Here is a 20,997-nt window from a genome sequence, read left to right as displayed (position 1 = left end):
GCCTGCCAAGACAGGGGACACGGGTTCGAGCCCTGGTCCGGGAAGATCCCACATGCCTTGGAGCAACTAAGCCCGTGTACCACAACTACTGAGTCTGCACTCTAGAGCCCGCGAGCCACAATTACTGAGCCCACGTGCCACAACTACTGAAGCCCGTGTACCTAGAGCTGGTGCTCCTCAGCAAGAGAAGCCACCACAATGAGAGGCCCGTGCACCGCAACGAAGAGTAGCCCCTGCTCACTGCAACTAGAGAAAGCCCGTGCGCAGCAACGAAGACCCAACACAGCCAAAAATAAATAAATAAATAATAAATAAATAAATTTATATAAAAAAATGCTCTACAAAAAAACATTAAAGGTCTTTTGGAATGGAATTTGGAAATGTTATGGTGGTCTTTGTGAAATTGGGAAAGTCTATGGGACTTTTTGTGAAATACTGATGTCAGTAAGTAGTTGAGTTCCATGTCAGGATGACAAATTGAGATGACGATTATCTTGCCTTATATATTATTTGTGAATAATGCTCAGATTTCTAAATTGCAATTTGTTTCCACAGTCAGAAAGCCTCTTCACTACCTCCTATTGTAGGATCCAGAAAGTCTAAAGGGAGTGTAAGTATCAGATGCTTTACTCATTAATGTTCTATATTTCTGTATGATACAGAGAGACTGTCCTTTGGGTTTCAATTAAATTAGAAGAAATGAAACTTAGCCACCTTGTGGTATATAAGCAATTATGTGAAACAACACTAGAACATTAATGTTACAACTAAGTTTCTAAAGGAGAGCTAACATTTTAAAAATATGGATTTCAAAATATCTTTTTCCTAATATACAGACCTGATAAAATTTATACCATGGTTGAAATCTAGGCAGCGGTACACAAATGAGAAGAAATGCTGTATTAGGTCACACCAGTGGTCTGCCCAGTCTTGTGTTCTGTCACTGACCAAGACTGAAAAGAAAGTTTTTGTAACAGAATGGTAATCCTCAGTTATGTTCCTTTAAAAGATTGAGAATCATTCCAAATATTTAGCTCCTTATCAGAATCTTTTCCATCCATCATTCATTCATTTATTTGTTATTTCAGCAAATGTCTACTAAATACCCATTATATGGGAACTGTGACAAATATTTAGTAGGTAACTTCTTAACCTATTTGTATTTTTTGTCTGTACCCCCTCATGGAGATGAGTTTCATATCATGCTGGAGTATTGCTTTGACAGGTCTTCTTGGCTGAAACTTCTCTTTCTACTCTTTTGGTTGAACTTCCTGACCTGTAGTGGTCAGAATTGATCTGACATTTCCCCTTTCTGAATTAAATAAGCAAAATGCTTATACTGGTGTTTTGTAAAATAAGTGGCTGCTGGGCAATGATACTGTCTCCTCATGATGATTTAGATATTTCTTCCCCTCCCCACTTTCTGTAATATCATGTGAAATTCTTGAAAAAGAAAAATAATTTTGTGTGAAGAAATAGTGCTGATCTCAGTATAACAAACAACAGACATACCCACTCATTCGCTGTAACTCTTGTACTATTTATGACAAAGCTCTTGCCCTCAAGAAACTTACAGTCTAATTGAAATAGAGAAAATAGTTTGAAAAGGTAACTAACAAGTTAAAGCTAAATATAAAAAATGTGCTGAGATAGCTATACAGAAGGAATGAGATAGCTATACAAAAGGAATCAATGTGCATTGGCCAAAGTACATGGAGGAAGTTGAATCTGAGCTGTGCCTTTGAGGACTGTTTAAGATTCAGGTGAAGGTTAGTGAGAGGAAAGGGAGATAGAAAGGACAGTGTGAAGAAAGGAGCAGAGATGAGCACACGGAGAAACAGTAATTTTGGCTGATATTTAGTGAACACTCGAGGGTTCAACACCATGCCAAGGTCTTTACAGATGTGATTTATTTAACCCCAACCCCATGAGGCAGGTACTGTTGTTATTGCATTTAAAAATGAGAAAAGGAAAGACAGATAGTAGAAGTAGCATCTCCAAAGGCTCCACTGAGTAAATGGAGGGGAAGGATTGAGTCTAGATGGCCCGCTTGGAGGGAGCTAATGCTTCTGACCCCAGGGGGACAATGAGTCCCTCAGGCCAACTGGAACAGAGGGCACCTTATGGTGTGGAGGCTGACATGCCTCACTTGGCAGGTGGTGGCAGTTTTAGATGACCTCAAATGTCAGAATGTAGAGTTTAGTCTTTAGCCTTGAGTTAAGGGAAGCTCATGAAGGCTTCAGAGAAGTGAGAATGTTGATCCAAGTCCAGTCTAGAAAGGCCAGATCTTTTATGTGGAGAAAACCTTAACATGGTGAGAGGCCATAGATGAGGTGTCAATTACAAAGCAAGTTCCATAGCCTTGGTATAAAGTGGTAAGAGCCTAGACCAGGTAGGTGGTGAGGGAGCAGCGGTAGGTGATTATTGCTCATGAAGAAACAAAGGACTTGCTAGGTGATTGGATACAGGGGATTAATGGAGCATTTGGAGCCAAAGATAACTGCAAGTTTCTGAGCTTGGATGCCCGAGAAAATGGTGGTACTATGGCTAAGAAGAGGGCAACTAGAGGAAAGAGTGACCTGCTTACTTTCCAATGCATTGAGTTGTGTCATCACGGAATCTAGTTGAAAAATGTTCAGCTAGTAGTTGTAAATGGCAGAGGCTGAGGACATCAGATGTTGATTTGCAAGTTCATCCACATCATGGTCATCGTCGAAGAGCAGAGATGTGTCATGGTGGTGTTGTTTCCTCGGACCCAGCACAGCCTGGCAGGGAGCAGGGTTCTTCACGCTGTTGAGTGAGAGGATGGGGGAGTGGGAGCCGAGAGAGAGACAGACAGACAGACAGACAGACAGAGCAGTGAGAACCACAGAGGACCCAAAACTTCATGCGTGTGGAGAGCAAGGGGAGAGAGAGAATTCTAGTAACTGAAAAATATATTTTAGCCACTACAAAGCTAAATAAAACCCAGGAATTTAGGGTTTGGAAATTTTGTCCTCTTGCTCTTCTTCAGGACTTTGGAGTGGAATCTCTTCCACGTACCATACACATATAAGCTCATTAACTCTCACAGTACAGCTGGAAAGGTGATGGTTAAACAGAGACCAAGTGTAGGTGAATAACTGACCTAGGTCATAGGGAAAGTTCATGTCAGAATCAAGATCAGGACTCAGCTCCTTACATTCACAGTTACTGAACTTCGGGATTAGGTGCTTACTCTTCTGAAATTTAGAATGTCTGATTTTTTAAAAAAAATGTGTAATGTGTTTCCCGTTTTAAAATTCATACACAGGAGGCACATACATGCCTCTTTCTTACTCACTTGTTTGGAAGATCTGTGCTGTGAATACTGGGTCATCTAATGATGATTGGTGAAGTCTTCTGTGTGTCTGGCATGGAACTAAGCACCAGGGAGATGGTATTGAGCAAAAAGACACAACACTCTCTCTTAGCCCTGGCCTACTCAGGGAGACAAGGGTTATGTAGGCGATGCCACAAAGCAATATGTAGTTGCAAAGTGTGACTAAAATGAAGGAAAAGTATAGAACAATACGCAAGAAGATAAAAGGAGAACTTAGGTATGTGTGTCAGGAAAAGACCTCTTTGAGGAAGTGGCCTTTGAAGACTCCAAGTTATATTTTGAGATGAATTTCCATCTCATACACAGCAAAGACTCAAAATTATATTGCCATACTATGACTTAGAAAAATACATTGATAGCAGAGTCTACCTCTCTTTCCACAATGCTCCCTAAGCATTCTATAGATTCATCCATCCATTCATCTGCTCATCCAGCCATCCATCCAACGTGTGTTTAGTGAGCACTTACTGAGTGCCAGGAATTGCTCCAAGCAACTGGCATAGATTAATGAACAGACAGACAAGGTTTCAGACCTCAAGGAACTTTTGTTCTAGTGCCTGTATCTGTGTGGGAGTAGGGAGGGTGGAAGAATGGGGGTAGACAGACTATCAATCTCTAAACAAATATAGGGACTTCCCTGGTGGTCCAGTGGTAAAGAATCCACCTTCCAATGCAGGGGACGTGGGTTCGATCCCTGATCGGGGAACTAGGATCCCGCATGCCGCGGGGCAACCAAGCCGGCACGCCACAACTACTGAGCTTGCGCGCCTCAGCTAGAGCCCGTGTGCCGCAAATTACAGAGCCCATGTGCCCTGGGGCCCGGGCGCCACAACTAGAGAAGAGAAAACCCGCATGCCACAACTAGAGAGAAGCCTGCAGGCTGCAACAAAGAACCCATGCGCCGCAACAAAAGATCCCATGTGCCTCAACGAAGATCCTGTGAGCTGCAACTAAGACCCGACACAGCCAAAAATAAATAAAATAAATAAATAATAAACAAATATATAAACAATTTCAGATGGTGATAAGTGCTATGAGGACAATAAAATGTGGGCACTAATTAGGACACTAATTGATATAAGATTCTCTGAGATTGGGACCTTAATGATGTAAAGGAGCCAGTCATACGAGGTGGGCGCAGGAGAAACAGTCACAAGGGCCCTTGGTAAAGAGCTTGGTGTAAAGGAGTGGGGCAGAAAGAAGGCTGGAGTGGTCTGCGATTAAATTGGAGGGGCGGGCAGGGCCCGATCGTGTAGGCCATGCGTGGAGTTTGGATTTTATTCCTTACCAGGACACCATTTGAGGGATACAAGTAGAGAGTGGTATCATTTGATTTGCGGTTTTAAGGGATCATTCTGGCTGTGTTGTCTACAGAGAAGGGGGGCGGGGCAAGAACAGAAGCAGGAGGCAGTGGGACGGCTGGCGTCCAGGTGAGTGATGCAGGTGACTTAGACAGGAGGCAGCAGGGCAGATGGACATCTATCCTACTTCTTCTTGGAGCATATTGTAACTGCTGTCACTGATTGACCCGTTCATCCAGTAGCCGTTTATTGAGTTCATATTATGTCCCGAGCACTGTTTTAGCGCTTGTGGGGAAGGAGAGGCAGAGATTCCAGAGAAAACTAAATGTATGAAGCTTCCATTCTGGAGGAGGAAAAAGACAAACAAATACACGTGTGATATTAATCAGGGATAAGCTTGAAGAGAAATGCGTGAGGATATGGAAAGAGAAAGTGAGAGAGGGTGCAGTATCCTTTGGGTGGCCAGGGTGGGCCTCCTTTAGGAGGTTATATTCAGCTGAGGGGAGTAACCCGCCGGGCACACAGTAGGTTCTCAGGAAACCCGTCTAGTGGACGTGTGAGTGAGTGCTGTGAGCCGCACAGAGGGAATATTCTATGTCAGGCGTTCCAAAAGCACAAACTTGTTTTTTAAGAGAAGGATCAATTTGCTCCTTTCCTTTAATTAATTGGTTCCCTGGAGAATGTACGTGTTTTTAAGATCGTTAACCGCTTGGCACTGAGTGGGGCTGTGAGTGAATGGGACTATGGGCGAGCAGGCTTCAGACTTTCGGAACTACTGTCCAATCAAAGGGAAGGCATCCCCGAACTCGTGATGCAAATCAAAGGGGACATAGAACTGGATTTTTAGGAAATCATTTCTCCACACCGCCTTCTAGGAATGGCTGTATTGCAGCATGAAGGAGAGTGTGGGTGGGGGCCTGATAGAACTTCAAAAAACAGAAGAGAGAGAGAGAAAGCTGCCATAGTCTGCATAGAGGACCCTGCTGTGCAGGGGTGACGTGTCCACGAGGCCCCACCCTTGTGGTAGGGAGTGTGGGTAACAGGGCTGGGGGGTTCTGGGGGTCCACCAGACCCTTTCAGAACAGCCAGGGAATGTCAGACTGGGGAGTCACAGAAATGAGCACCTTGAGAATAATTTTACCTTGTGATTCTAGCCTTGAAAACAAAAGGAAGATATAAGTGAATCCTCTGAAGTCCTATTAAGTTTGAAAAATTAACCCACCGGCGGGAGGCTGTTCTCTAACTGCGAGGTCTCAACACACGGAATCCAAGCACCCTCTAGTGGAAGAGATGTAAAATCAGGGACGTATTTGAAAGAGCCAAAGACGACGTTAAATTGTCTTTAGTTGTCCTTATTACCATGTGGCTGATGTATCTTGTGATCAGCAATTTACAGGTTCAAATATTGTAATTGCTAAGGTTTTGGTAAGAAAACGACATGATCAAAGTCACGGTGAAGCAAGGTCAATTCCAGAGGCTTCCCAAATTCCATTTTGCCTTTTGGGAAACGGATGCCAATTTGGATAAAAGGATTTCTCACACTTCCCATCACTAGATGCACAGTGAGAGAAATGCCAGCCTAGGTCTGGGTCTGGTCCCCTGCTCAGAAGGTCTCCTGGGTGCATCGCTGAAATACACACACTGTGAAGGCTGCTGTGTGCGGCAAATCCCTCACAAAATTATTTTAAACTTGATGCTTTATGGCCTGTATGTCTTTGACACATGTTCATGGGGGCTGAAAATGAGTCTACCTTGGTAATGAAAGAAACCTGAGTTGATTGGATCTTGTTGCAAAGAACCTAGGGAATTACTGAAAAAAATCCCAGTTTCAGTAGAGTGAGGGGTGATCGAAGGGCTCTTTTTAGTTTTTTGTTTGTTTGGGCCAGAGGTTTGCTATTCCTATCAGATATCTTGGTATGTGTGTGAAGCAAAGGCAGGACAGTGGCTGAAGTGTCACATGGGGTCTAGTTATTGCATGGGACACGCTGTAAAATTTGGCTGCTTCTTGATTTCTTCCACTTTGGGAAAAAGTCATAATCTATTACTTCCAGGTAGCTTTTTTAGGGAACCATTCTATATAATAACTGTTTCTAGTGTCTTGGGTATTAGGAAGGTTCAGTGTAGCAGAAAAATCAGACCTGGGTAACCCTGAGAAAGTTAATTCCTTTATCTGTAAAATAGTGATAATAATACCTATCTATACATTTGGTAAATATTTATGGTTATGAGTATTTAGCACATAAGAGGTACTTAGTAATACTGTTTTATCAACTAGCATAGCTCTTATGAGATGGCAAAACTCCCCTATTCCCTATGCCCCACAAATAGCAATGACTATCCATGTATCCAAGTTATGAGTCACATGCAGAAGTCTCAGAAAAGAAAGGAAAATCCATCTCTCCATTCCTTTGCCCTTCCCTTTCTCTATAATTTATTTACATATTATCTATAATTTATATAATTAACTATGTAAATAAATGAGTATATATAATTTATATTATATAATTTATTTATATCTTTGTATTTATTATATATCTATTTTATTTTTTTAGATGAATCAATATTTTCTTTTTCTAATTTTTATTTTATATTGCAGTATAGTTGATTTATAATGTTGTATTAGTTTCACGTGTACAGCAAAGTGATTCAGTTATACATATACATATGTCTATTCTTTTTCAGATTCTTTTCCCATTTAGGTTATTACAGAATATTGAGTAGAGTTCCCTGTGCTATACGACATGTTTTCTTTTTTAAAAAGAAAAGCATTTAAATTCTTTCCCATCTTCTAATTACAAAACAGTTCTTCCTTTTTTCTCAGTTTAATTTGGTTCTTACTCACCAAGTGCCTGGCGGTTAGTCATTAATCAATATTTGAATGCATGAGTGTCAATTACCAAAGCCATGCCTCATATAGTTATTGGAATCAACTAGTCTTTCTTGATGCTTCCAAATTGCCCTTTTGAGTGTCCCTGACAGAGGTGTAGTAAATCAGAATTTCCTGTATATTCAACAACAGAGTTGATTTTTAAAATTATATGAATCCCCAGACACTCCAGGATGGGGCATCTGCTTCTCCCTTGTTTTACCCCTTTGTGAATAAGAGTTTTCCCAGAGAGCGGTAAAAAACTATTATGCTGAGATCCAGAGTTTCTCATTCTTTAAGTTTCATTTCAGTCCTTGAAAGTTCAACAGCATCTCTGAACATTCTAGTAGGCTTGCTAGAAGGGTTACTCCTCTCATTCAAGGCTTTTAAAGTTTTAGAATCTTGGGACGAATAGACTTGTTTGAAAATAGACTAGAATGTGAGACCTGGTGGATGGTTTCTTCTCACATGATGGTTTTGGAATCTCTACTATAATCACATTAGCCATTTTTCCTGCCTGGCAGTTTATGGCCTTGTGAGGAAGAATCATTAAAGAAAAGGAAAGAAAAAAACCCAACTCTGGTTGCAGTTAATGCAATAATTAAATGGAAACTGTATGTTTAAATTGCAGTTGGAATAGGAAATTAAATTATGCAAAAAAGTGTTATAGGTTTGGACAAGTTTTCATAATGTTAATAAATTTATGCATAATTCATTTTCTTGTAGGCTATGACAAAATAGCATAAATAACTTCATTTGTAAGGCTGTGAATTTTTCTATTCTTAATTGGGTGATAGCTAAATCTATTTAAATGCTTCTGGATGACTGAATATATAAATGTTTAAAATGGGCAGTTATAGTAGGTTTCTAGGCAGATTTGTTTGTTTAATATTGCTACACTTATTTTCAGATACTAGCGTAGTACAGATGTTGCATGAAGATTGCACCCAATATGGTATGAGTTTGGTGTGATTTTTAAGAAAAAGATATTAACTCTCTGCTCTTGAAGGAAGCACTCAGATAGTCTTTGAACAAAACTACATGCCAGGCACTGTACTCATTACTTTATAAACGTTACCATTTCATCCTAATGATAGACCTAACGGCAGGCACGTCAACCCCATTCAATTGATAAGGATCCAGGCTCAAAGAAGGTAGGAGTTAGTTACCCCAAGGTCCCATAGGTGGTTAGTGGCAGTGCAGTGGCTCTGAGACAGGTATTTTGGGTCTCTAAAACGTGCATTCTTTCTACTACCTGCAGCCTCACACCTTACACACTCAGGTAAGTGTAGCACCTGAGCGTCTGAAGGCCAAGGCTGTCTTGTTAGGAGGGTGTTTCTCGCAATGGCCAAGCAGTGGCTGAGTATCAGCACAGCTGTTCCTTGGGTACAGTAGCCACCACTGTAGTGATTCTTATGTGGCTCCCCAGGAGCTGTATGTGGGCCAGTGACAGGAGCCACTGAACTCAACCTCACCTTCATGCTGAGAAGCTCACTTTGCAGATGCAAGGTCTTTGTTTCGAGAGGCACACGGGAATCAGAGGCAACCACCAAAGGTGTGATCATTGGGGGCCGCCTTGCAGGAATGAAGGGCATGTGGTTTTGAGCTGCTTGTGTCTGTGTTGCTCTGGATTTGTGATTCATAGAGACCATGGCAGTCACCAACAGATGAGTCAATATCAGGGGATTTCTACAAGCACAGTGCTTGTATGATGATACTGATACACTCACGGTGACGACCAGTTAAGAAGGTATTTCTAGATTAACTGATCAAACGGGTTTGTCATTATTCCTCATCCAATAGCTGGCTGCTGATTCTTCGGAAAGGTGCAGGAGGGAGAGGAAGGTTAAGACAGCGGACCCGCTCTGCTCCTTGCTGGCTGTCTGACCTTGGGCAGGCTTAACCACTAAGCCTCATTTGCGTGTCTATATAATGGGGTGATAACAGTACCTGTCTCTCAGGTTATGAGGATTGAGTGAGACAATTTCATAGAACACCTGGTACAATTAAGTACTCAACAATTGTCAAGTGCTGTTATTTTTATTCTCCTTCCTCTGGTAGACCCTTCCTCTGTCACCAAGAAGAGTTAATGTAGGTAGTGGACAGCAGCAGAATCAGTACAATACCCCCAACTCCCGCCTCTGCCCTTTTTACCACTAGTGAGTGACTTGTACTGAGTAGTAATCGCTTAGGGAGTTCATCAGCCGATAGTAAGGGTCTAATCTTTTGCCACATAGGGAAATGATCGCCAATCTAAGTCAACAGTCGGATCCAGCGACAACTCATCTCCTCAGCCCCCAAAGAGGAAAGGGAAAAAAGAAGATGTGAATTCAGAAAAACCCACGAAAGGGAAACAGAATGTAAAGTTAAAGAGTTCGCCGCAGACAATTCCAAACAGTGGTAAGTTTGTTGTTATTATTATTATATTGTTATTATTGATTATCCTTATCTTAAGGCTGTGATACAATTTTAATTTGTAAATAGATCCATTTGTTTTCCTGGGCCTACAGAAAAGACTCCTTATTGTCCTATATGAGAGTTTGCAAAGAAGACTTTCTGCGTGTGAGAGATCCTGCTGTTTTTCATGCTTAATTTCTATTTGTAATTAGAGATTCTGCTACGAGGACACGTGTTTTTTAAATGTTTTATCAAGAAAAATTTTTTTTGGCTGCTTTGTGTCTTTGTTGCTGCGCATGGACTTTCTCTAGTTGTGGCGAGCGGGGGCTACTCTTCGTTGCGGTGCGTGGGCTTCTCATTGCAGTGGCTTCTCTTGTTGTAGAGTGTGGGCTCTAGGCACGCGGGCTTCAGTAGTTGTGGCACACAGGCTCAGTAGTTGTGGCTTGTGAGCTCTAGAACGCAGGCTCAGTAGTTGTGGCGCATGGGTTTAGTTGCTCCGTGGCATGTGGGATCTTCCCGGATCAGGGATCGAACCCGTGTCCCCTGCATTGGCAGGCGGATTCTTAACCACTGCGCCACCAGGGAAGTCCCAAGGACATGTGTTTTGAGGTAAAATATGTCTTGAGTGGTCGTATTGGAAAAGGTAACTTTTACCATCCTGTGTTCCAGCTAAAAGGGCTCGATTAACATTTTTGCCAACCGCTGTTGATCTCTCTTATTTGTGTGTCTACAACCCTTGTTCACATTGATTACGAATTGCTTTTAGTCACAGATCACTTTTTCCAAAAAGATGTTTCACTGATTTTACTGATAACCAAGAGAACACACACACACACAACTTTACCAATAAACAGTATGTACCAAGTTAGTTATGTGTCTTGCATGACGAGGCGAGAGATGGTATAAAATAATTTAAAACATTTTGCATTAGTACAAGATTTCAAGATAAAAGTGTGATAAACTAAGGATGAGTGCCGTCAGAATTGTGAAGTTTTCATGTTAGTTTTTTGTGAAGACAAGCTCTTTTTGGCTTCACTTGGAGCGTGGTCTCAGTGGGGCGAGCGCACGAGGGTGGGGTGATGCTGTGGGCGGGGGGCTGGCTGGGACAAGGCTGGAGGAGTGATGGCTTCTCCCTCCCCCTGGGATCCACTTACCCCCACTGGAAGACATGCCAGGCTGCCCTGGAAAAGGATGAATGGGATCAAGTTTCAGATTCATGGCCAGAGCTTGGCTTCCAGATGGGAGCTCCAGCTCACTTCAAAGTCCATATGAAGTGTCACATTAGAATTACAGCTCAAGTGGGCTTCACAGCTGAGGAGACAGCATGAACTTGTGTGAGTATTTAGAAGACGCTGCTCAGATGATTAAAGTTTCAGAAGACAGATGTGTGAGACTAAGTTAAAATAACAGGTGAAATGAAAGGAGCCAATTCCATAGAGAAGAAAGTGGAGGGGTTTTAAAATCTTCAGAGATTTAAATGGTGGAGATTAGCTGGAAGTTGAGAGTCCTAGATTCTTGTCCCAGTTCCGCTCTTGACTTCCGGCAAGTCACTGAACTTCTTTTAGCCCCATTAGCATTCTGCAACATGTGGGCTCATATTAAGATTTATCTTCAAAGTTTTGCTTTTATCTTTAAGTTTGTGCAATCCTTTCCGGTGACTCTGAAACAGGGAGGCCAGTAAAGTGCAGTCAAAGGATGTTTATTGAATGCTTGTTGTATGGTAGGCACCAAAGGAAAAAGCTAGCCTGGAAAAGCATGCCCTGCCATGAGCATTAAAAATAATAGAGGGTTGGGACTAACCTGGTGGTCCAGTGGTTAAGACTCAGCGTTCCCAATGCAGGAGACCTGGGTTTGATCCCTGGTCAGGGAACTAGGTCCCGCATGCCACAATGAAGACCCAGTGCAGCCAAATAAATAAATAAATATTTTAAAAAAATAATAGAGGGTTTATTTTAATCAGTATATACTAGATTGTGAAATTCCCAAGGCCGTGAGCTATGTCTTACTGGTTTTTTTTTTTTTCAGTCCCCAACAATTAGCACAGGTCTGACAGATGAGACGCTTAATAAATATTGATGGGTGAATGATGGAAGTTACAAAATAGATAAGTCTCTGTAATACTTTAAAACCCACTAAGAAACAGGACTCATGTTAAACTCTTCCTGAATTATTTTTGATTAAAGGCTTTTATAAAATGCTACTTTTTTATTTTCTGCGAGGCTCTTATAAGCTTATGAAAATACCAACTCCTACTTCCAATATATTTTTTGAAAGTCTATAGATTCAGTAGTTGTTCCTCAAAAGAAAGGGGACCGTCATCTCTTCAGGTTATTTCATTCGTGGAAACTTGGGAACACAAGAGGCTGAATCAGCATTTCCATGTTTCACAGGAAAGTAAACTTTATTAAAAAGTTGAATTATCAGTGTTTTTAAAAAAATTTTTATTAGAGTATAGTTGATTTACAATGTTGCATTAGTTTCTGCTGTACAGCAAAGTTTATCAGTTATACATATACATATATCCACTCTTTTTACTTACTTTTTTTTCTCTATTTCTTTTTGAATTTTATTTTATTTTATTTTTATTTTATTTTTTTTAATTTTTTATTTTTTTTTAAATTTTTTTTTTAATTTTATTTTTGGCTGTGTTGGGTCTTTGTTTTTGTGCGAGGGCTTTCTCTAGTTGTGGCAAGCGGGGGCCACTCTTCATCGCGGTGCGCGGGCCTTTCACTGTCGCGGCCTCTCTTGTTGCAGAGCACAGGCTCCAGACCCGCAGGCTCAGTAGTTGTGGCTCACAGGCTCCAGACGCGCAGGCTCAGTAATTGTGGCTCACGGGCCCAGTTGCTCCGCGGCATGTGGGATCTTCCCAGACCAGGGCTTGAACCCGTGTCCCCTGCACTGGCAGGCAGATTCTCAACCACGGCTCCACCAGGGAAGCCCTATTTTATTTTTATACAGCAGGTTCTTATTGGTTATCTATATTATACATATTAGTGTATGTATGTCAATCCCAATCTCCCAATTCATCCCACCACCACCGCCCCCATCAGCATTTTTGTTTTTATAGAAATTCACAAATAATTTTCAACAATAGTTGTATCTGTGGGGGTCAAAGTAACAAAAACATGTTGACCACGGAAACAAGTCACATTTTTAAAGTGCTAAGAAAAGGTAGAAGCCCTCAGCTGTTCTTACCGTGTCTTTAGAGAATCCTGCAGTTGTTTTAATTGCCCATGTTAAGTGTACATTTTGCAATCTGGTTTTATAATGTGCAGATGATAGGTTTTTCACTGCTGTATCTCAGTGTTAACATAGAACTACTGCTGCTGTCTTTCACATGAAGGTTTAGGGAATTTTTTTTTTTTTTTTCCCAGTAAGAGGCTTATACCACAGATCTAGAAGCATATATAAGAGTTTAGACGAAGCATTTTGTATCTTTTCATCTTGATGGAGAGAACATATGACCTGGAAAATGAATCTTGGCTTCCAAAAACAATTTTCCCAGGGAAAATGAAAAAAAGGTTTTGTGTAGTTTATGAGATTAAATCATCACTTGATAAGTTTAAGGATATTAGCTTAAATCCCTACTTTTGAAAATTGAGCTATTTCTCCTTATCAGATCTGCCTCCAGATGTCTTTGGCTATAGAAATTTTCTATGTTATGTTATCAAAAGTATCTGTCTTTATCTCTCTCTCTTTTTTATTACTCCTTTAGCCTCCATATTCATTTATTATTGCAGTTGCTTTTTGCTTTAATGACATCTGTTTTAGTAATTAGAACCAAGTGCGCGATTTTGGACATTCATGCCTCCAGAGGGCTCTTATTCCTTAGAAAGGGAAAAGCAATAAGGACTTGAAGCAAAATGAAAGGGAAGGTGTATGGTGAGTCAGTGAGTCAAAAGTGCAAGAATTTAGTACTGTATTGCACATTTGAAAGTTGCTGAGAGTAGAGCTTAAAAGTTATTACAAGAAAAAGCTTTTTGTAACCATGTGTGGGGACAGATGTTGACTAGACTTACTGTGGTGATCATTTCTCAGTATATACAAATATGGCATAAAAAAATGCAAGAATTTGATTATAGAGATGAAACAGTTTTTGCTGCTTAAAAATATTTTAAATTTGGCATTAAGTAATCTATTCAATTTTATTTCTAAGTTAAATTTTAAGAGTTAGGATGCATATCGCTGATTTCTTTCTAGCATATGTTAAATTATGCAAATTTTTGATCAGTGTTCTTTAGTGTTCTCACGTTAATTAGAAAAAAGGAGACTTTGTAGGCTGTCTTGATTTTTATCATTACGATTGTAGTCATACATTTATCCTTTTATTTTACTGCTGATATTTACTGATACTCTGATGTCTAATGCTTCATGAGTGAGCAGTGCTGATAACAGTCTGTAGATGGCAACCTGGGTCTAATTTTATTTCTTTTTCTTGTTTCTTCTTTTTTTCCGACTCAGTTTCTCTCTGTAATAATAAAGCTTAATAATTCAAGCAGAGCAGTGACATATTTCTTCAGGGAAGCAAATCCCATTTTCTTTTGGTAGCCAAGATGCAAAGTAAGATTGGTTGGTGATTGATGAAGTTGGGCGTGAAATGCATTTTTAGTGCTGCATTTAAATGCCAGCTTAACTGACCAGCGTATGTTTTCCGTGCACTTTCCACCTGAGTGGTGCCTTGAGATAGGTTTTAGAGGCTGTTACCTAGCTATTCTCTCCTCTCTGAGCAAAGTTGTAATGATGATTGCTTTGAAATATTGTATAGTATTTTGGGATTGATTGTATTCGTTGATATTTTTAATAATGTTTTACATGAAAAAAAATTAGTGTTTTTTAGACCCCTTGGAACACAGGAAGCATAGTGGGTTTAGGGTTCCTTAGAATATTGGGAAAACTGTAAAGAAAATATCCCGGTCTGTTATCGCTATGGTTTATGTGGTATTGATAATTTAAAATACTTCTTAAAAGCAGAGTATTAAAATGTAAGCAAAAACAAGACCTGTTTTCTTTTCAAACCCGTGCCCCCTGCAGTGAAAGGGCAGAGTCCTAACCACTGGACCGCCAGTGAATTCCCAAGACTTGTTTTATTTTGAAGGATGTGATTCTCTTTCTGTTTCCACGTGTGGGCGTGCGCATGTGCACACACGGATTAGTACCCTTGATGCAGTTCCTAGCTTGCTCCCAGTATCGTTCACTGATTGTTTCCAAGGAATGTGTGATGTTTAGACTCCTGATGAATGATAGGGAGCAGGTGCAGTGCCGGGAAAGGGTGTCTGAATATTATGACCTTGCTGGGTGACTTGAATTTTTTTCTTGAATTTTTCTAATAGCTACAAACTGCACATGGTTTGCTGCATCGCCCCAAGCATGAAGCATCACTGCGGTCCATCCTCAGAGTCAGATCAGGGGACACGGAAACTTGAGCTTCTTTGGTTCAGCTGATGAACCAGCTCAGGCACTTGCATGGTTCACAGTCACAAGAGACTCAAGATAAAAACAGGAAGCATGTTTTCCAAATGTGCTCTCCCAAGTCTCACCCACTAAGGATGTCATGTACCGGAGGAAAGTATATAAGAAGGCACCAAGATGACTTCACAAAGCAGGGCACTGGTTTTTTTTGATAAGCTGAGGAAAGATTTATGATTCCTTGGTGTTTGTTTCCGCCATACTCACCACATAACGGGGAAATACAGGTTTTCTATTCCTTCCTTGATCTTAACTTCCCATCTCAGTGGCTATGTGTATTGTGGGATATGGGTCCAATTTGACTATGACGAGTACCAGTATGATAAAAATTTGCAAAATAAGCACTTTCCCATGCCTCAATAACCCTTTTTAGAGTGACATATTATACAACAAAATCTAGTACAGCAAGGGGTCTTAGTAATCCCTTGAAGTTTTATTGTGCTATTCAAATTCTAGTAAGAAAAATTAGTTTAGGAATACAAGCATACTTTAGAGCAATTGTGGGTTTTGTTCCAGACTACCACAATGAAGCAAATAACACAATAAAGCAAGTCACATAAATATTTTGATTTCTCAGTGCATATAAAAGTTATGTTTACATTATACTGTGGTCTACTAAGGGTGCAATACCATTATGTCTAAAAAAATCCAATGTATATGCCTTAATTAAAAAATACTTTATTGTTGAAAAAATGCTAACCATCATCTGACAACGCAGGGTTGCCACTAACCTTCAGTTTGTAAAAAGTGCAATATCTGCAAAGCGCAATAAAATGAGGTATGCCTGTATATACTCTCACTTTCAGCTGAGATATTGAAAAATTAGAGGCTGGCTGAATACCAGTAAGATGTTTATCTCAGTTTGAGAGGAGTAAGATCCTAGCCCTTTTTAGAAAAGATTCTTTTCATATCCTGCCCTCTTACACACTTTGTACATTGGATGGAGCAGCATTGTGAGAAAGGCATTCTTTTCCAGCTGATGTCAGGTTGAGGCCATAAACTTCTTTTGGGGGCTATTTTTCATTTGGCTGAGGGTTGGGATGTGAAGATACTCTTTGTTTTCAAAAGGAGAAGTTTGTGAGCTGTTGAATTGTGTAGATATTTCCAAACCTTTGGAAGATTTTATTGCAGAAATTTGTTTTAAGTAGGTATTTTGGTAATTGCATCACATTTTCCGTACAAGTAGCCCGTACAGTTCTATGTAAGCCATAATGCGTCTTAATTCTCACATTGTACTCGTGGTGCCATGGAGGTAGCTGCAGTGTACCGTAATGTTTCTGGTGGGAAAAGAAATAGAAGTTCCATATTGAATGCCAGGAACTCGTGTTACCCTGCTGCCCAGGGATGCAGAGCTGCCCCAGGTCAAATTCTTGGTGTCGGCCAGAGCCTTGAGGTTGGGGATCCCATGGGGTTTGGGTCTGAGGAGAAAGGCAGAGGTTGAGGGTCGGACCTGGAATTATAGGGGTGGGGACACTGAGCTCCAGACTGAGGTTCTTGTAGCAGTTGATCCTCTGGAAGAGAGTGATGTGTGGAGTGTCTCATCTTGATTTTTCTCCCTGGCTTCAGGCTTTGGCTTGCCAGACTCCCTTTTCATAGATGCTACCTATTACTTCTAAGTAGGTCCTCTCTCCTTCCGTGCCCATCAAGGACCCAGACAAATTTCACAGCATTCCCTTGATTCCGCTGCCTCTGAAGTTAGCTCTGAACTTCTCTATACCTTATCATAGGGAAATATGGATCCATACCAATGGTGAGTTTCTGAAGTGTAACTCTTCTACTTTTCAGGAAGAAACTAAAATTGGGTTACCCCGGCCGGGTGTTTCATCATGGGTTCTGAAATAGGGCCCAGACCTAGGCTTGGTTCGGGAGGGGTCTGATATCAGGAATGTCTGTGAGATGCTGATGGTGGGACGTGACAGTGTGACAGGAAGAAGTAGCCATGGAATTTATTACCCTTCCCCCCTCCCCAACTTCCTCTTCCTATTGCCAGCCCTGTGGTGAAATAAAACCAGGATGGGGACTTGGTCCATTAGACTATCAGCAGCTCCTCGGCCATTATTCACACGTGATACACAGATAAGCACCCAGCAGAGTATCCTGCTCAGAGTAGCACTCAGTGTTGAGTGTGTGTGTGTGTGTGTGTGTGTGTGTGTGTGTGTAGGTCCATTATGCCTACATTTGTGGTGACAATTGAAATTAAGGGTGACAAATTCCAAACACTGAGTAATGGTACGATTCTGATACCCATGCTTTAGAACATCTCAACTGTGGATTTTAATCTGATATTTTATAAGCTTCATCTACAAATCCTCAGAATTAGGTAAACAGCATTTCCCTAGTTTTACAAAAGGGGGAAAAAGAGGAGAAACCAGTTTTCCCAGAGTCAAAGGGTATATCAATGGCTAATGATTTCTAGAAATTGCCATGCTGACCTACACTGGCTAAGAGGTGACACCCTCATGCGATTGTTTGTAGGGCACTGATGCCAGGAGTCCAGGGGGAGGGAGGCTTTCGTGTGTAAGTGCTTCGACCTGTCTTCCTTTAGTGAAGAGTGTTGACATATCACAGTCAACGCTGAAGCTTATCTGAGAGATTTTGAGGAGTTCCGTTTTTCCCTCTTCCATTTTTCAGGATTTCATATTCTCTTTGTAAATGAGAATGGTTGATTTGAGCTCTTTTTGTTTTGTAGGTGGTAGGAATTATTATTACTAGCAAGGAGATTTTCCTCTTCCGCAATGTGGTATAATAATGAGTCTTTAGTATATACCAGGCTGGGATGAGTCTTCAGCAACCAAACCTACTTTTTTCAGGGTTTGGGAACCTTGAAGAAGGTGGATATTTTTGAGGTTGACCTTTAGTTTATTTATCAAATGGCCAAATCCCATTTTTTAATAGTTATTTGAATATCCTAGGACTTAAGCTCTTGCATCCCAAGCCCGTCACTGCGTCTGAATTTCCTTCCCCAAGTTTCATGAATCCTTAGACTTATGAACCCACCCCCTTTTCTAGAACACCACTTTCATTTCTTCAATAAACATTTACTGAGCACTTACTATGTACCACACTTTGCTAATCGGTGGGGCAACTCCATTTTCTCTCTTGTATACTAATAGCTTAGCACTTACACATTTTCTTCGGGTAATTGTAATTATATCTTTATCAAGGCATTTTCCTCGAGGAAGTAGAAAAATTTCCTTCTCCATTTCCATGACCAAACTCTGTTTACTGCACATAAATGCCAAATGTGTTTATGTTGTGAGCATTGACAATTTGTTCCTCCTTGGTACTAAGTCATCTCCCAGGGCTCCATGTCAATTTTGCTGATTTAGAAAGTAGCAGCACAGTACCCGAGAACAAGGCCATTTCTGCTTAAATGTGTTTAATACGGTGTCTGGAAGAATTACTAATACTACTTGGTACTACCAGACAGGGGAGAGATATTTCTCCACTCATATAATATGCTGTGACTCCTTTGTACGCTGTGGCTATTTTCTATATGAACTCTACTTTTATTCTTCTCAGTTATCCTAGTTATTCTTGAAAGAAGATATAATCTTTATTGCAAATCACCATGCATCATGCTATCACAATGGGGATAAAGGTAAAGAGAAAATATGTATAGAGTACTTTTGAGCTTTGTTGGTTTAAAGCTGTCCATTTATTCTTAATTTATACAAGTAGATGATAATACCAAATTGTTTCTGTGAAGTTGGGCAAGGTTTCATTCCCTTTAAAATGCCATAATAAAAACCACTTTTCACTGAGTACTCTGGCCTGTCCCACACTCAGGCTGAACAAGCTTCTGTGGCCAGAGAAAGGCCTAGGGCAGAGACTCAGGAACTTGAGGCAGGAAGGCCTGGGAGTGTATGGGAACTGTCCAGCGAAGCCGCCCTAGACCTCTGGGTTGGGCTACGAGGTTATGGGCAGGACATCAGAGGAGGATTTCTTGGAAGTAGAGGAATCTAGAAGGCCTGCTGTAGACAAGGAGAGAAATGATGGTGGATTTGATAGCCTTTGGCAGTGGGATAGAGAGGAGAGGACAAATTTGAGAACTACGTAGGAGATAGGCAATACGACCTGAGACCATCTGGGAAGGTGGGAGAGAGTCAGTGGGATCCAACGGGACACTGAGTATTTGGCCTGGGTAACAAGGGGGATGGTTGGTGTCAGTAACTCTCAGGGAATGTGCTCAGGAGGAGAGAAAGGCTGTACCCGGTGAGTTAGAGGGACCTACCTGGCATTTGGTGGAGGTGTGCATGGATCAACTGGAAAGGGAAAGACTCCCCTTGCAGATGGAGATCTGGGGGTCATCAGCCAATAGGTGAGAGCTGAAGCCAAGGTAAAGGAGAAGATGCCCAGGGAGGACCCACAGATTGAAAAGAGACGGGCCAAACCTGACTCTTAAGGAGCAAGTACAGGAAGAGGACATGAAGAAGTAGAAATGAGAAACCTTTGGTTAGCACCTGTACCTCTAATTTCCTCACTTGTTTCATGGAACAAACACTGAGGAGTAGGTATTATTCGTAAGTGGAAATCATATTATTCATAAATGGAAATCATAATTTCCATTTTACAGAGCCAAAGACCAAAGTGCAGAAAGGTTTAGTGTCTTGCAGTCTTCAGCAAGCCAGAAGGCATTTAATAAATGACAGCGATTTCTTTCCAAGGTATCACAGCCTGTGAACAAGGTCCTTTGCCCCCAAGTTTAGAGTCTTCCCCATGATTATAGTTTTCCCTAATCAGACTTTACAGTTGCCTACAGCCTAAATGTGTTGGAGTGATTCTGTGTCTATTTTATATAAAGCTAAGGCCATATTAACACATATATGTGGAATCTAGAAAAATGGTACAGATGAACCAGTTTGTGAGGCGGAAATAGAGACACAGATGTAGAGAACAAACATATGGACACCACGGGGGGAAAACAGGGGAGGGGGGAGTGGTGGTGGTGGGATGAACTGGGAGATTGGGATTGACATGTATACACTAATATGTATAAAATAGATAACTAATAAGAAAAAAAAGCTACCTACACGGCCGCAATGTTATATATAAATTTAAGAAATAAATTCATTTATAAAACAAAAAAGCCACCACCACCAACAACAAAAAGCTAAGGCCAAATGCAAGGCACTGAACTCACATCAGTGCAATGATCTTCCTCCAGACATTGTCCCTAGCACAGTGTTATAAACCTTGTGTGCACAGCAGCAGGAAAGGTAAAAATGCATTAACATCTCAGATCAAAAACAGAGGCAGAGTCATTCTGTAGAGAAATTGAACACCAAAAAATCATAGCAAGAAAATTGATTTAAACTGTACTTAGTGAGGGATTCGAAGGAAATGATAGTTCAGAATTCTAAAATTGTTTTTTGTATGAGGTGAAAATTTTGCAGTCTGAAAATGAATGACTATTCCTCTGTAACTGTAAAACTACCAGAAAGATCCAATTGAATGTGTAGACAGTTCCCATGTCAGACTAGCCCAGGAATGTATTAGGAGCAAAAGGGAACAATGACTGGTTTTCTTAATTAAATAAAAGAATACCATCTTTTACCCCTCTCTGGCACCAAAGTTCTCAATGATTTCATCTAATTTGGGAATGA

At 40.8% G+C, this 20,997-nt stretch overlaps 1 protein-coding gene across 2 annotated transcripts in view; it reads left to right on the top strand.

The window, feature by feature from the left end:
• The window catches only part of DCDC2 (doublecortin domain containing 2), a 167,787-nt gene that overhangs the window by 54,060 nt on the left and 92,730 nt on the right, over positions 1-20,997 (top strand). For both annotated transcript variants that reach the window (XM_061195762.1, XM_061195760.1), the window contains 2 exons: positions 556-610; positions 9,766-9,928. In XM_061195762.1, the coding sequence (XP_061051745.1) occupies positions 556-610; positions 9,766-9,928 (218 nt within the window). The remainder of the gene's footprint in view (positions 1-555; positions 611-9,765; positions 9,929-20,997) is intronic.

This window comes from Eubalaena glacialis, chromosome 7 (genome assembly GCF_028564815.1).
Source record: "Eubalaena glacialis isolate mEubGla1 chromosome 7, mEubGla1.1.hap2.+ XY, whole genome shotgun sequence".
NCBI lineage: Eukaryota > Metazoa > Chordata > Mammalia > Artiodactyla > Balaenidae > Eubalaena > Eubalaena glacialis.
This window is presented reverse-complemented; position numbering and strand designations above follow the sequence as displayed.